This window comes from Myotis daubentonii, chromosome 8 (genome assembly GCF_963259705.1).
Source record: "Myotis daubentonii chromosome 8, mMyoDau2.1, whole genome shotgun sequence".
Classification (NCBI taxonomy): Eukaryota; Metazoa; Chordata; class Mammalia; order Chiroptera; family Vespertilionidae; genus Myotis; species Myotis daubentonii.
Window position 1 is genome coordinate 89564809 of NC_081847.1, and position 17863 is coordinate 89582671.

The 17863-nt window shown below is 42.6% G+C and overlaps 1 protein-coding gene across 1 annotated transcript in view; it reads right to left on the reverse strand.

Moving 5' to 3' along the window:
• Positions 1 to 17863, reverse strand: part of ASXL3 (ASXL transcriptional regulator 3) — a 104738-nt gene that overhangs the window by 40740 nt on the left and 46135 nt on the right. The window contains exon 6 of the mRNA XM_059707379.1: positions 17382 to 17545. Within this exon, the coding sequence (XP_059563362.1) occupies positions 17382 to 17545 (164 nt within the window). The remainder of the gene's footprint in view (positions 1 to 17381; positions 17546 to 17863) is intronic.

Consider the following 17863-nt stretch of genomic DNA (forward strand, 5'->3'; position numbering starts at 1 on the left):
ATCAAACATTATTGAGAGACATTAGAGAAGACATAAATAGAAGAACAAACTATATTAATGGATTACAGGATTCAATGTGGTAAAAGTTTTAATTTTTTCCTAAACTGATCTATATATTAGATGCAGTCACCAGTATGTTTTGATAACAAACATATAAAATGTTGCTCAACTGCATTAGTCATCAGAGAAATGCAAATTAAACCCAAAATATAAAAAATTATAAACACTGACAATACCCAGTTCTGGTAAGAATATGGAATAGCCTACATCTTCATATATTCCCCGTGAAATGGGGGTAGCCACTTTGGGAAGCTGTTGCATACTTCTTTCAAACGCTGACTATATGCAAATTCTATGACCCAGCAATTAGACCTGTAGGCATCAACCCAAATACTTTGTTCTTAGGCCAACCAAAAAAAATAGAGAAAAAAGTGTTTGTTTGGAGCAATACCACTCAAAATAGCTCCAAAATAAAATTAACCTAAAAATCCACCAAAAGAATCAATAGAGAAATTATAGTATAATTCCTCAACGGACTACTACACAGCAATGAGAATACTACATTAACCACTGCCACATACAACAAAATATGTGAATCTCACTAACAATATTAAGTTTAATGAAACAAATAGGGTACACACAATGTCTTCATTTACATAAACTTCAAAAACAGGTAACACTAGTTGATGGTTACACAAGTCAGGATAGTGGGTTCCTTGGAGTGAACCCACTACTCGAGTGAGTCACAAAGAGTTCCCAATAGGATAGGGTCCCCCTTTAAAAAAAAATCTGTATGCCAGTTACAAGGGTGTGCCCCCTTTTTAGAAATTCATAAAACTACAGAACTATCAGATGGGCGTTTATCCGTATGCATGTTATACTTTAAAAAACACATATAAAAATCAAGAAATAATTGTTTTCCTTCCATTACACCCTCCTGGTAAGAAATAGCTGACCTATAGACCAGCAAGAAAAATGAATGTGACACCAGTAAAGACCCAGGGTTGATAAACTCAGAAATGGCCAAGGTAAATTGGGGAGCTTGCATAAATAATACATTTTCTACAAGCATCTGTTGTGTGGTGTATGTTTTTAAAAATCTTGAGTAAAAACATGACTTTGCTGGTGAATATGGCTCCTTTTACATAAAGTTAAAGCTTATCGTAATTAATTGGCCACATCATTAAATTTAAATAAAGTTGTCAAACACATTTGGTGTAAGGAAAATATTTTCAGTTAAATTTTTTTTAAAATGCAGCATATCATCCAGCTGGTTGAGCATCCGACCATGAACCAGTAGGTCATGGTTTGATTCCTGGTCAGGGCACATGCCCAGGTTGAGGGCTCGATCCCCAGTTGGGGTGTGTGTGTGTGTGTGTGTGTGTGTGTGTGTGTGTGTGCAGGAGGCAGCCGAGCGATGTTTCTCATCGATATTTCCCTCTCTCTACCCCTTTTCCTTCCTCTCTCGAAAATCAACAAAAACATATATTTTTTAAAATGCAGCATATCTTCAGGATTTGGATATGCATCTGTATGAAAGTGGTGGGATGGTAACCCTTGTTTTCCTTCCCCAATGAAACATATTTAGTGTATATTAAAAACACAATAAAGTTGTTTTGCCTTTTGTAATATGAAGTATATGCATGTGTATTTAAGATACCCCCAAAAGCAAAAAATATGCCATATTTATTAAGAACCAAATGTATATTAATATATTGAGTTATATTAATATAATAAATATATCTAAGCTATTGAAAACATATTAAACAATATCTGAGTGTCAATAAGAGCTTATTCAATCCTGTTTAACAGATTTTTTTCTAGCTTCCTTCTTTTCCTTTCAATGGAATCTCTGAATAGATAAAACATTAGATGAATAATTTAAATGAAAACACAGAGTACAAAAGTAACTTTCTGGAAACAATCCCAAGAGGAGATGAAAGAAAACAGAGAAATTGAACCACTTGAAATAAAAGATGGTTTATTTCATCAACTATCCATTAATGAATTTTTTCTTTCACTAACCAATTATTTAATGTTATCTCTATGTACAAAACACCAGACTTAACCAAAATTTGGCACTAAAACATCAATTAATAAACACAAATCTCTAAAGTTTTGATACAAACTTACTCTAGGCAGGAAAAATAAATGAAACATATTCTAAGTAGCATTGCAACCTCTGAACTCCCCCATTTCAAAGGCATTCTTCTGTTTTAGAACTTCTCGCACTATTTTCGAAGGCTGTATATCAGACTCTTCCAGATTGTAAAGTCCTTGAGTACACGCTTCCACTCATTAATTTTATTCCTAGTGGCTACCAAAGAAATAGGGTACTTAAAAACAGGCTCAATAGTTATGAGTTGCAAAGTGCAATTTTACTGTCACCATTGAAAATCTAATATAAATTCATTATCCCTTTCTCCAAAGCAAATATAAACTCCTCAAAATTATGAAAAGTAACTATAAGTTAAATGTACAGTCAAAAGAAATATCTTGCTTTGAAGAAAAAGTACTTAAACAATTGCTAAAGGTGTTACTAATGAAAACTGTCAAACTCTATGTATTGTTTTTTAAATTATCTATACTCTAATTCAACTGTCTCTCTACAACCTTCTGTGATATAAAAAAGCTTAGCAATACTGCAACTCTTCTCTTTGAAGTCTGAATGCAAAATGTAATCTAAGATGATAGGAAGAATATAAAGCAGTTTTCTTGAGGTGTTTTGCTCATAGAGATAAGATTTTAATCTGAATTTTACTGAAAAAAATTATCTGATATGAACATATGGCTCATATCAAAACATCCATGCATTACTAATATATCACTTCTGTGAAAAAGATGGTTTACTTATTAAATGCTTTAGTAATCCAGCAGAAAAAATCTTATTTTTACAGACTATTTATTATAAATAAATTATTTATTACCATATATAAAATTTCATTAAAATTCTAAAGGTAGCAGAGCTCCACTTTCAGAATGGGGATGTGAGGAACTCAGTGAAATAACCATAATAGTGAAAATCATTAAAAAGCACTCACACACCACTTAAAGTTTCTGGAATACAGCCAATGAGAAAACAGTTGTTCAAAAAACCCTCTAAATCTCTGTAACCACAACAAGAGTCTGTGCAACTTAAGCCCAAACCCACTCCCTCCACCCCACCGTTTCCTCCGAGGGAAACTCTTCTCCTGGGGTTGTACCCAGAAGGCAGGGCCCCCACTTCCGCAGCCCCCAGGAAGGAAGGCAGTGAGTCATGGGAGAGGCAGGCCAGCGGCATTTCTCATCCCCTCCAGCCCTGAACTGCAGAGGCTGAACTCCTGGCAAGCACAGCCAAGAGGCCAGGGCGCCTTTTCTCTACCCAGCGATCTCCAGGTCTCCCGAGGGTGGTGGCTCTGCCCGGGGGGTGGCAGGCCAAGGATCCTGGGCCCCGGAGGCTCTTGCTCCAGCTCACTCGTAGGGTGAGGGTTCCACGCCCGCAGAGGCAACACGAGCAGGCCAGACAGAGGCTGCCTCCTGCACCCGTGCTCTGCTTCTAGAGTCGGGGGATGACTCCTGTCACCAGCTCTGGAACGTGGCTCCAGGTTTGTCTCAGGTGGGAAGGGAGCCCGGAGAACAGAGAGCTTCTATGGCCTCCCCGAAGTAACTGCTTTTTAAAATGGAGCAGAGAAAAATTCAAGCCAAGGGTGCTCTTCAAAGGAATGGAATTTCTGCTGGTGAGCAATTAAGAGGAGGCTGGTAGCTGAGAGCAGCCAGCTGACCCTCAGGCCACCTCATTTACCAGCGAGAAAAGAGAGAAAGAGGCAAAGAGGCGTGAGCAGTGCTCTCCTAGGGCCCTGCAGAGGAGGTCTGACTTAACTGAGTCCCACCCTGGAGACATTTATGCCCCCCGGGCATTGTTGAAATACAGCCATCAGGCAGCAAGGGATGCAGCCAAAGGGCTGGGTGTGATCCAAATGAGATTGTAAAGTCCTTGAGTGCAGTCCCTCTCACTGCCCATTCATCTTATCCCACTGATTAGCAAGGAAAGGAAACTCTTAGAAGTAGGCTCGCAGTGTTTACAAATGACAAATGTAATTTGAAAACCTAGTGCAAATTGACTACCCCATTCCCCAAAGCAAATATAAACAAAACTACACCAAATAATGATAAAGTTACCATGAAAAGTGCTCTCCTGTCAGGAAGAATACTGTACACACTCACGACATGGAACATATCATGGTTTAATGAGAGATGAGGAAAAGGAACGAAGAGACTTCCAGCAAGACTGTGATGGCGGCCATGCCTGTCCTCGGAGCAGCAGGTGTTGCATCTGTATTAGGTATCGAGATGGTTTCCACCAGAAACTCTTGGACCCTGTATATGTTTTCCAGGCTCACATAAGGGATCAGGAAACGGTGTATGTTTGCTCCATGGATGCTCTCTGCCCAAGTAAGTTTTGGCACTTGTGAGGAGTAGGAATGGATTCTTTAACAAACACCGTCTTAACCATATATTTAAGGATCCATTGGTGAGGTTAGGCCTCCCTTTAGCTAACCATTCAGCCAGCCTTTGGACACAGAACACAAGCAGCCCATTAGCCAGTAAAGGCGGGAGCATTTTCTGCAGTGTACCCTCTGCTTAGAGGCTAAAGCCTAAGCAACATTTCCCGAGTAGGAGGCTGGCAGAGATGCGCTCCACTGTGGCTCACCCTGCCTCTGGCCCTGCCCACTCAGAGCTGGTTTTGTGGGGGGGAAACCTACAGTCCTTTCAGTCAGATCCCAATCTTTCCAGGCACCCACTTTCATTTTAGTAACCTCTTAGCTCAATCTGTCCTCCCCCCACCCGCCCCCCAACCATTATCTCCTGCAGAAATTCCTCACAGTGTTTGGCTTCTTCCCCTGGATTCCAGGACTAATAAAGAAATATAATAGAATAATGAGACTTGACTATGCATACTTAAGCACCACCTTAGTCCAAACATTCAGACATTGCTTCAGCATTCACTTCAAGCTTACAGCTGACTCTTTATTCCTTGACAATGATCTTTAATAAATGGTGCAAAGGGAACCCAAGGATTTCCTCAGGCAACTATTTTTGACGAGTGTGTCACACCTACTAGGAGTTCTAAAGGTGATTTATAAGGAAATCCGTTTTCTTCCTTCTTACCCTTGAGCCTTGACTTAGGGGTGAGTCACTGCATGACACCTGTTCCTAAAGGCCTCTGGTGACCTTGGCATTAGAATTGTGGAGAGAAGCTACAGCGTTCGGGCAGGTTCAAGCCTCGGACTGACTTGTGGCAAAGCCACATACAAGCCCCAGCTTGGAGGGCAAAGCCCTGCCAGCACAATTATAGCCAAAAGGCTATGGTTGTAAGCTTGACCTTATAGTCCAACCCTGCAGTCCTAGGTAGCTAAGGGATGTGGGCTGCAGGGGATGCAGCAAGTGCTGCCTTAAACAAAGCTTGATAGAGTTCAGAGAATGGCAACAACAGGAAAGAAGCAGATTTGAAACTCGCAAGAACACTGTGAACATCTTGCCCTTGTTTTGCTCTGTGTGCTCCGACTATGAAATAAGCTCCGTACAGACTGTGTCACTGTTTCCTCATCCAGACACAGTGATCCACCTGGCCCCAACTGTATTCTCCTGTCTGTTTTTGTTAACCCTCCACCGCCCCTCCTCAGGTTCACCCCTGGCTGTGCTGGACACACTTCAAGAATGTCCTTTATTACAGTGACAGACACTTACATATAATCTGCCCCATGCATGACTCCCTTCCTCCTATTCTAATCATTTGTCATTTGTTTGATAAAATGAGGTTAAAGTTCCTTATTCTCCATGCTCACATAAATTGACAGTTGAGGGTTACATGTACATGTATTATTAAGTTACCTATATAAGATAACAAAGGTAATTATCCAATATAATAAAAGGCTAATATGCAAATTGACCGAATGGTGGAACAACCGGTTGCTATGATGCGCACTGACCACCAGGGGGCTCATGGCTGGTGCAGGAGCCTCTCCCGCCTCTGCAGCAGTGGCCCTAAGCCATCAGTCAGACATCCCCTGAGGGCTCCCGGACTGCAAGAGGGTGCAGGCCGGGCTGAGGGACTCCCCGCCCCCTTCCCTGTGCATAAATGTTGTGCACTGGGCCTCTAGTGTAAATATGAGATGCCAATATTACATATGTAACAACCCAATATGGGAAGGGTGGCAGTTGATTAAACACTCCCTTCTCAGGAGCCCAATATAAAAGAGGAAGAAGTAGTACAATGCACAGCCTGGGGTGCTCCCCGGCTTACGTGAGCATGTGCTCCTCCGTGCATAGGGCTGGAATGAGCTGTTTGTCCGATTGCCTATTACATGCAATGACTTGTTCATCTGTAATCCAATCCAGTTGATTCATCATTTGACATTCATTGAAGTTGATACCGACAAACAGGATTCGAGGTTCATGATCCAGTTAGTTAAGAAATGAATACTATTCAAATGAAGCCGCTTCCCTTCATAAGCTTAACGCCCAAATGCCAGGAATGGAGATCTCCAGGCGGGGTCTAAAAGGACGTCTCTGGCCCTGAATGACTGACCATCCCCGGGAAGCCGCTGGGGCTGGAGGGAACGCTGGCTTTCCTAAGTACCTTCAGATATGCTTTCAGACGCAGGTGAACGCCGGAGTGTCAGTCCCATTAAAATAATTACATCTCAAGCACACACTTACTTTTACCTAAAGGCTTAAGACCCTAGTATTTTTTCATATCCTTAATACCTTTGAATTTTTATAATCTGTTAGGCAAATTGACATTTCATTATATACGCTATTTGTAGAATGAAATAACTGTATAATTTTTAAATCAATATATACGGTACATAGAGCAATTTCTAAGAAGCGTCTGAATTATTGCAAATGTCTGAGCTATTTCCGTCGAGGAAAAAGATGGGAAGTCATTTCCCATTTGCATTTATAAAGGCTGCGTGACTTCTTTAAATATACACACTGGTGCCAACAGATATCAATAAATCACACCCCCGCGTGCTTTAAAATGTCTGACACGTGCATTCATTTTCCTAGTCCAAAACTCTCTGCAAAGGGGACTGTATAAATGTTCCATTTCCGTTTAATGACATTCACCGTTCAAATTACGTGCATTATTGCCAGTGAGTGCGGAAACCTGGAGAGCACAGAGCGAGGCAGGATTTCAAAGCTCCTACACAGGGCGTATCTGTCTGTGGCTAATCACTGAACAGACCTCAGCAACACAGATATAACTGCAGGACGAAATCGGGAGATCGGGAAGAGTGCATTGAAATGCTGCAATTGCCATTTGAACAAAAAATAAAATAATAGGTGTCATTTACTTAGAGGCAGTTGGGGATCGTCTTGTACGTATTTGGAGAAACAGCCCTGATGGCCCCAAATGCGCCTCACTTAGAAACGATGCCAATGACAGAAATGACAACAACCTATTCATCAGTGATGTTCCATTTGAAAGTGTAATAAAAACCTAAATATGACTCCACTTTACTTCAAATGTATTCCACCAGCTGTCATAGATTTTTAAAAGGTCACACGATTGTTCTGTGTAGACACAGTGTATAAAGTACACATCCTTAGAGCCGGCAGGGTGTGCTCTGTATAATCCAGGAGGTCCTAGAAATCCTCCAAGCAGATCTTGCAGAGAGCTGAGCACAAAGGTGTGTCTGGCTTCAAACCCAAGCACTAAATTTATTAAACCAGCATTCCCGCGTGGGGACTGAAGAACTAGCTACAAGTCTACCTGCTCACTGGCAGGGCCCAATGCTGCTCGGTCCCTCGTGTCTTTGGTTTTGATTCTGAACCTAAGTTAGGGCTGCGGCCAAGGAGAGGACGTTTGATCCACATGTTTACCTGAGCCTGACCAGATTTTGAGACTCTATAGAGCACTGTTCAACTACATGCACTTCTTCCTTTAAACACACATCTACCTCACCCTGATCTGGGACTTGCAGCCTCCAGAACTGTGAGAAAATAAAACTTCTGGCTTGGGGCCACCCAATCTGCATTTTGTTCTGGCACCCCCAATGAACTACTACAATGCCTCATACATCAGGCATTTCCTTTTCATTCTATAATGGCTTTGGTTAAAGTTCTTCTGTATACAGGACATACTAACCTAGCCTAATATGTGGTTGCCCAGCCTATACCCATTCATTCATTCATTCATTCATTCATTCATTCATTCATTCATCATTTACTGAGCACCTACTACATGCCAGGCACAGCGAACAGAAGAGACAGAGCTACTGTCCAGGGGCTTCTATTCTCAGGAGGAAAGCACAGGGAAGGAAATACACAGGAAAATAAGGCAGAAAACAACTAAAGAGGGTGTGCTCCATGGGAGGGGAGGCAAGGAGAGTCCTTGGGAGGCGATGCCATGGACACTAATTTGGGGGGTGAGAGTGAGCTGGCCTTGTCAGAAGATACCGGAAGAGCGTTTCTGGAAGAGCTGATAGCAAGCACGGAGGCTCCGAGAGAATTAGGTTTGAGGGACAGGAAGGCAGATAGTGTGTTGGGGAGCACAGGAGACTTGGTTGGAAAGTTTGTCAGGAGGGCATTCTGAGAAAAGGGAGTGTGTGGAAGGCCGCCTGCCCTGTTTATCGGAATTCCGACTTAGGGGAGACTTAGGGGAGTGTCGAAGGCGGTGCCCCTAATTATTCCTTGACCTTCCCAAACAAGTCTGTGCATGTGCAGACCCCCAGGTGTTTACTGGAATCTTATGCTTAATCCCTGGATGCCCTTGCCTAGAGTGCAATGTAAACACATGTGTCCTCCCAAGATTACTCACCCTACTGACTGTATCTAAAGATAAACATTCCAGTAAAGGCCTAACATTCAGCCAGGCCGTCCCTTAGCCCTCTCCCCCACAATGAAACTGTGTCTGAGTAATCCATTCATCCGTCGTTCAAGGGCTGCTGGTCAGCCCCGGCAATAGTGTGGCCGAACCACAGGCAGGTGGAGCTCGGGGACTCTCCCTCGGCATCGCGCTTCATTCCGCCAACAGAGCCCCTTTCCTACGCTGCAACTCCAAGCACGTCATGGTCACATGTAAATGTTCAGTACATTCCACGTTGCTTGCAGACCTACGAGGCTTTTTCTAAAGGCTTGCTCCAAACCACCTTTCTACTTGACTTACCCTATAACCCAGCAGTCTCAGCTATGTGTTGATAGACATCATATGGGTGTCTGCTTGTGGCCTGGGGCAGGGAGCATCATCAGGGGAAAGAGCATGACCTGGATCAGACAAATCTGTGTTCAAATTCCGGCTCCCACGTTGTTACTTGGGAGACGCTGGGTAAGCCCTCGTTTCTCCCTGACCCTCCGCTTCCAGTAGAGAAAGTTGGGTTAATATACAGACCCTTCGGGGAGGCATTGTAAGGATGAGTGAAAACCTATGTAGAAGTAATTGCAAGTAATCAATGTTGTCACGGGCACATATTGTTTCCTGTGCTAGGATGTCCACTACACTTCTTAACCTGGTCAACTTCCGTCATCTTCTGAGACCTCAATTCCTATGGTACCTTTTCTCTGCAGCCTTCCTACCACCCACAGACAATATCAGCATCCCCTGGATGTTGCATAAAACTGCATTTACCACCACGTGGCGTGTTCTGTATCTACAGGATTTACATCTCCATCTCCTCCGGAATCAATGCCTCTCAGAGTAGGAACTGTGACTTCCTCAAAAGGGCTGTCAGTGAGGTGGCGGCCTAGCAGGCATCCTCAGGTTAGGATGATTTGAGGAGAGTACATGTATGAGACTATTCATAAAGGTGTGGTCTGCGTGCCCACAGAGGACAGTGCCGTGAACTAGAGCTGATAACGGGCTGGTATGGAACCTGAAAGGCAAGGGACAAAGGGCTTCACCGAACGTAGCGAGGGCTGTGTGGGCAGGACCCTCTGATAGGAGCTGGTCAGCGGATGCAGCGGTGTGGGCCACACAGGGCAGATGAGAGGCTCAGTCCCACTCCTCCTCCTTCACCCAAACTTCTGTTGGGCTCCCCTGAAGCTGAACCCAGTTAGAATCCAGGGGCCTTCTCTTTTTCCCCTCCTGAACAATTCTGGCCTTAGGTTTTAAGTAATGCAGGCCTCTGAGCCACGAGGTGGTGGAGAGGGCCCACGATGACCCAGAGAACAATCCCAGGACCTGTGGGGGAGGCAGGTGTCCACGTGGAGGGAGGCCTGGAAGTGGCTGTAGAAACAGCATGGTGAGGACGGCGCCTGCACGAGGAGTGGCCGATGTGAGTGTCAGAAGTCAAGTGGGAAGGGAAGGTTGCCTACTGCGGCCTGGGGGTGAGAGCCCTTGTGCAGGAAAGAGACCATCCACAAGGGGAGGTGCGGTGACCAGGGGGGAAGACTGGCTACCTACAAGGGGTCTCATCAAATGTTCAGTATATTAAGGTTCCTCACTGTCAGTCTAAGGCAGCTTTGAAGAGGGAGAACACTGGGGTGAACCATGAGATACAGAGATAATCAATAAACATGGAGATAAACTGTGTTGTATTTCTCTATCGTGACTAGGCTCATGCCCTTTTTTTTTTTTCTATAAGGTATTCTTTGTTTTCAAAACACAGATGTAAGAAGGTGTTCACACACCATACATGAGCACACACATGTTTTATGTATTCACTAGAGGCCCGGTGCATCGGTGGCGTGCCTCAGCCTGGCCTGTGCCCTCTTACAACCTGGGACCCCTGGGGGGATGTTGACTGCCGGTTTCGGCCCGACTCTTACAGGGGCCAGCCTGTCTTGCCCAGCCCCTATCAGGGCCGATTAGGGCCCGGGAGGGACCGCGGGAGGGCTCCAGGGTGTGTCTGGCCCATCTCGATCAATGCACCCAGCCGGTTTCAGCCTGATCCCTGCAGGCCAGGCTGACGAATCCATGCACCAAGCCTCTAGTATACATATAAGATCTTTGGTTAATCTCTTCCTGCTCTCTCCCCTCCCTGCTTCCCTCTGAGATTCATCAAGTCTATTCCATGTTTCCATGCCTGTGCATTGAGCGTGTCTGCCCCCTGTTGGTCAGTGTGCATCATAGCTACTGGTCAAATGGTCATTTGGTCACTTAGGCTTTTATATATACTAGTATAGATATTCTATCCAGATGTCCTAGCTCTGTCTTAGAAATACATCCAGATATTTCATCACTCTGTCCTAGATCTGGGAACAGCAACACCCTAACAGTGAAGAGCACATGTTTTGAGAACCCTTGATTTTTAAATACTATCCTCTACTAAAGGGAACATGGCCCCTCAGACAAGCGGTACATTCCAGGGCTGGGGCACATAAAATGCAGATGCGACTGGAACTGTCTGATGACCTTCAAAGTGATAAAGTGCTCAAAGAACAATGTTAGAGACATAGGAGCCCCTTGAACAGGCTCCCAGTGACCAAATGCGGGACAGTCAAGCACAAGAACCTACTGAGAAATCAGGAAACAGTGAAACCATACAGGTATAAATAAGTGAATACACGGAGAGTCTAAAGAAGAGCAGTATATTCACACAGTTTAAAAGAACCTTCTCGTAAAATATGATTTAATTACCACAGGGAAGCAGTAACTTTACACCAGAGGAGCGCGGCAGATACGCTTTCATCAAATGATCAAGTGAGCACCATCAGGATTGAGACAAATCAAAATCGTGTGCCACTTAAGAGCTACAAGGAGAAGAATACAGCATCATTTATCACGTTCCTCCCCAAAATACTTCATGTGAATCTAATCACAGGGAAACATCACACACACTTCCGAAGTGTCAAAATCATGAAAGTCTAGGGAACGACTGGAGAAGGGTTCCAGAATGAAGGCGATAAGGAGACATGACAACTAAATGCAATGACAGATTCTGAACTGGATCTTGTTGCTAAAAAATGACATGACTGGGACAACTGGCTAAACCTAAATAGAGTCGAAGAATCCCATGGTACTAACGATCACTGTTAAATGTCTGATCGTGATTGCTTGGATTGTGCATATGGAAGAGAATATCCTTGTTTGTGGAAAATACAACCTTCGGGTCACAATGTACTGGGAGGGGCGACAGGATGGGTCATCAGGATGGACATTTATTCTCTAGATATCTTTAAATTTTCTGAAAGTTCAAAAATTACAAAAAACAAAAAAACCGAGGAGGCACAGGTCCTCCGGGTGCAGCAGTCCATGCGTGAGTTAGCCTCCCAGAGCCAAGCAGAGCGAAGAAGGCTGAGGACAGAGCTAAAGGAACAAAGGAAAGACAGCATCTTCTCCCTCAATGACCTCCTAAAGTCCATCTGCCACTGTGGCCTGCATGTGACTCCACACGGACGATTTCTCACGGACTTGTATTTTCTATCTTTTCCCTGGCTCCTTCCCATACGCTTTCTCACGTTCTCTCACAAATATATGTATTCCTCTGGGATGACAATGATGTCTCCCAGCCTCCTCACATCCCACGGCTGACACTGCTATCCACGTAGATGTTATCACTCACTGAATTTTATTCAGTCCCCAAACCTGAACATACAATCGTTTCTGGACATTTCATATAGTACAGCGGCTCTCAACCTGTGGGTCGCGACCCCTTTGGCAGTCGAATGACCCTTCCACAGGGGTCGCCTAAGACCATCCTGCATATCAGATATTTACACGACGATTCATAACAGTAGCAACATGACAGTTATGAAGTAGCAATGAAAATAATTTTATGGTTGGGTCACAACATGAGGAACTGTATTTAAAGGGCCAGAAGGTTGAGAACCACTGATATAGTAGAAGCATTTCAACCCAACATGTTAAAACTCAACTCAACACCTATTCCCGCCCCTACAGTAGGCACTGTTAACTGACTAGCAAGCTTCTCCCCATCCCACCCCCACGACATATCCTTCTAATAGAACCTCTTAAAAGCCAGATTTCTGAAGTATATCTGACCTCTACCACAGTGCACCATTTTACCTCTAAGGTTCAAGAGGGGGCCTGCATGCTTTAAACCACTGTGCATAGTCCATTGTCTTGGCTAGCATCATTGTTTTAGAAGTGATCATGTGACCCAAGTAGTACCTTTAGTGTGAATCCCAGGTCTTCTTTGAAATACTGAAATAGAAGTACTTTCTTCATGAATATGAACTGAGAGGCAAGTACCCGTTTTGATTTTTTGATTCAGGTTTAGAATAGTGCCAACAAGAAGGGAGACGATTTTAAAATTAATTCACTAATAATAATTAAATGGGTCCTTAATAAATACTGAAACCAGGACCAATAACCAGAAGCCCACTCGAACCTCTTGCTTCTAATTACCTGAGCCAATAAATCCCCTTTATATTTCAATCAGTTGGAGTTTGATTTTCTGTTCCTTGCAGCATAATGTGTGGAGAGTAAAATGAAGTGTGACAATGTTATAAAACAACTAGGAGTAAATAAAAAGTGTAAACTAAGATAAAAATACCTTCTTAAAAAGAAAGAAAAGTACAAATATAGGAAAACAAAATACCAGACAGGCTAGCTTAATGACAGTTGGCACTGACAGGAGAAATGGGAAGCCTGGCTTGTATTCTGAAGATGCCATAATGCAATGAACCTGGCTTTATGTGGTCCAGGGGAGGAGGCCAGGGAGGGTGGCGCTGGGGGAGAAATCAGGCAGAAACCTGGGGAAATCAAAGGCAGGAAACAAGAAAGCTGGGAATCTCAGATGTTGTAAAAAATATGCGAAGACAGCTTTCATACCAGTGAAATTCTCAGGTATTCCACATAATTAGAGTGCCTCCCATTGGCTCAAATAGTAAATCTATGCAATCAGATTCCCATACCGGTGCCTTTTCTAGGGATCGGATTCTGTCCCAGAAAAGAGTGGTGTCCATTCCCATTGGGATATTTATAAGCGAAACTGAAACATCAGCAGTTTGGTAGCAGGAGCGAGGGTTTTGCTCATCTTGACACAGAGACAGAAGAGCTCTAAATTCCTTGGTACCAAATGCTGATAGGATCACAGAGCCCTTCTGTCTTCCCAAGTCACCCGAGATAAAATCCCCACTGCCTTCTAGACCTTTCACAACCCCATCTCCCAGGCAATCTCTCATGTCTTCCTACTTGGCTGGGTTGAAAATACGCCTGGAATTCAGTCCTTTCTGTTCTCTTTCAAGGCCAAAAGCCCAAGGTCAGACCCTTATCTCTGTTTTCAACTACTACAATGGTCTCTAAACCAGTATCCCTGAGCCTTAACTTTCTGCCTGTCCCATCCATCATTCACAGGGCGACTGGCTCTTAAGAGAAAATGAAGACTGCATTTTATTCATCTTTTAGGATCTTCTTCCCCTCCTTTCTGTCCAGGCACTAAAATATTTGTATACATTATTCCACGCATGCCATTTCTCATTTGCAAAATCTCTGATGGTACCCATTCCTTTGAGAAAGAGTTCCAAGAGCGTAGTCTGCAACCAGGTCATCAAGGTGGTCAACTAACAACCCGTCAGCACAGCATCCACCTCTTCCCCCCTCATTCAGGCACAATGAACTGCTGGATCTCCTGGTACTCAGGTCGTTGTAAGTGGCACGCTCTTCCTCTGTAAGAGTCACTGTCCCTTGATTCTACTGATGAAACACCTATTAGTGCTTCAGGGTTCCATTATCCTTTCCACCATGAAATCATCTCCAGGACTACTTTCAGACTGAAGTTCTTTATCCTCTGGACACTCAGGGGATGTTCTTTATTCTTCCATTTTGGCATTTATATTACTTTCCCGTGTCTTATGCTAAATTTGGGGTAGATCCACCCAGTTTTTAAGACTTAGTTCCTAGTAATGAGCAAAGTGTATATTGTACAGCATTTTAACACAGGCTGTCTTTCTTCTCTGTTATTCCTCTAGAACAGTGGATGTCAATCTTCCTAATGCCACGACCCTTTAATACAGTTCCTCATGTTGTCGTGACCCCCAACCATAAAATTATTTTCATTGCTACTTCATCACTGTAATTTTGCTACTGTTATGAATCATAATGTAAATATCTGATATGCAGGATCTATTTTCATTGTTACACATTGAACATAATTAAAGCATAGTGATTAATCACAAAAACAATATGTATTTATATATGTGTTTTCCGATGGTCTTAGGGGACCCCTGTGAAAGGGTTGTTCGACCCCCAAACGGGTTGCGACCCACAGGTTGAGAACTGCTGCTCTAGAAGATTCACTCTTGTATCCTCTGTATTTTGCAATGTATACGAAGCACATAATACATGCTCAATAGATATTTCTTGAATAAATAATTTCCTGGTGAACTAACTGTTATTTGTGGACAGGTATTGTGCCTTGCTCGTTTATATTTCTCACAACGACTAGAAAAAGCTGAGTAACAGAAACTGCTGAGGCTGGCCTCCTGGCTTACTGAGCTATTTGACTAAACCTAGGACAACTTGTCATTTCTCTATTCTGAAAAGATGTACTGACTATCCTTTATATGCCAAATCTTATTCTAGGAGTTGGAGGCCAAATTGCCAACAAAATAAACCACACAGATGTTGAAGTGGAGGAAATAGTGTGTAACTAAAAAAATCAGTCCCCACCACCACAAAAAAAGTATTTTTTTTCCTTAATTCCTGCATTCAATTCTCAATCACACAAGCTTGAAATCTCAGAGTCATCAGTAGCTTCTCCCTATATCTTACTGCAACTGCTACTTGACAAAATGTAAAATTGCTCCCACTGGGTGATGATGAAGATAATGATGACATTATCCTCCTCCTCGATTTCAATCTTATTTTCCAAATTCAAGCCCTCATTTTGCCTTTTTGAAACAACTAAAATTGCTTTCTAACCACTTTTTCCACCCTCATGCCTCCCATCTCTAGCATTCCTTTTTAGTACTGCCAGAGTAAGTTTCTTAAAGAGCAACAATATTGTACATTTTAGCTCTGCTCAAAAGCCCTCTATGGCTTTGCACTGCAAACACAGGGAGGACACTTTCTAAGACCTCTTAGCCTTTATACGCACGAATCTCCCGAAATCAACTTCTAGTTTGTCTCCCCAGATTCATTGGCACAGTTCCACCTAAAATCCAGTCTCCCACAAAGGTAGCTCTTGATTTTGTATCTGAACCTTTCACCTTCCGTCATTTATTTTCAAATTCTGCCCATATTTCTCGGCCCAATCTTAAATCTGTTTCTGATTCTTTCCTTCGGCATATGAAAGCTCAATATACTTTCTGCCTTCCCCTAAAGCTTATCTGTTTCTATCTCATATTTTGATTATTTAGAAATATAGCTGATGTATCCAACTCGAGTGTATGTAATCATTGATTTCATAAATATTAAACAATTTTTATAGAATGAAGGCAAACTTCCAAACACAAATCTTCCCAAAATGAAAATAGCATTTTTCCAGATATGAACAATAATCTCTACCAAAGAGATCTATAAGAATGACAGAAAACTAGATGGCTCAACAAATTTTAAGTATGTATGAAAGGAGATAAGTTAGTAGAAACAGAATCAAATAAAAAGCTAAAAAAATTATTCACAGTAATGTGAAAATACTGAATCAATCTCGCCCATATCAGTCTATGGAGGTACCTATCATTTTGAGGTACGAATTCATTTAGAGATACAAATTCATAAATATGCACACACTATGTCCATCAACTGGAAACAATATACAGTGTCAAAATTTATTGAAATAAGAATCACAAGGAAATTTCCTATTTACCATTTAATAATTTTTGTGAGATTTAATAAAAGCTTATGTGATGAATTTGTTGGCCTCTTCTAAGGAAACAGCTTTAGAAGATGACTGATGCCTGCTATTGTGGGTCTATCTTTGCATTTCCTTATTTTAGAGGCCTTTCAAAAATACTAAACGACACTTAAAGCATTTCCCGTTGTACAAAAAGAAAGATAAAAGGTGATTATTTACAGGCAATCGTATTCATGATGATAGGCTCTCAGAAGGCAACTGCAAACATAAATTTTAAATGCTTTTTGGAAAGAGTTGAGAATAAAAACATTTACATAATTTCTTAGAAGCCCTGGCTTTTTATTGCTGCACTTCACTATTCCCTCCGGGCAGGGAGCAGCTACTTCAACGATGTATTTGATGGTGGAATGTTTGATTTCTTTGCTTTCCCTTCCCATGGTGGGTAGGTCTATTGTTTTCACTTTATTGCAATGTGCTGTATCTTACAATTGGGACTGGTTCACTTCTGATAATAAAAAATGGCTTTGTTTTGGCAGATGAAACAAATACACCAATGCTAGCGGTAAGCATGTAAATTACATAAATACACTGTAACATTACAAAAACGGTCCATCCACTCATCAGTCATCTTTGAGAACAGACTTGCCACTTTATAAATACAACTAGCGACTCATATCAAGTGTCTAAACTTCCACTTACCTGCCGATCCACTTCTGGGAGCAAAAGCAGGAGGTACTGTTGAAAATGCTGAGGTAAGGAAGCAAACGTATGTTTATTGATTAATGCCCTCAAGTTAGTGTTGACAAGAATAGATCCTGGCGTTTCTATGTCAATGTCCTCAGCTTTGGTCCATTTCAAGTGTCCTGTGATAAAGAGCAAGAGGCATGAGTTTACTATGGACTGGAAACATCAGGCACGTGTACACACAAATATATGTATACCTGGAGCACATATATATGCACATATAGATTCATGAATATATTTAATTCTACCCCTTTTAAAAATGGTATTTCAGCCAAAACTGGTTTGCCTCAGGGGATAGAGAGTCGGCCTGCGGACTGAAAGGTCCCAGGTTCGATTCCGGTCAAGGGCATGTACCTGGGTTGCGGGCACATCCCCAGTAGGAGATGTGCAGGAGGCAGCTCATTGATGTTTCTAACTCTCTATCTCTCTCCCTTCCT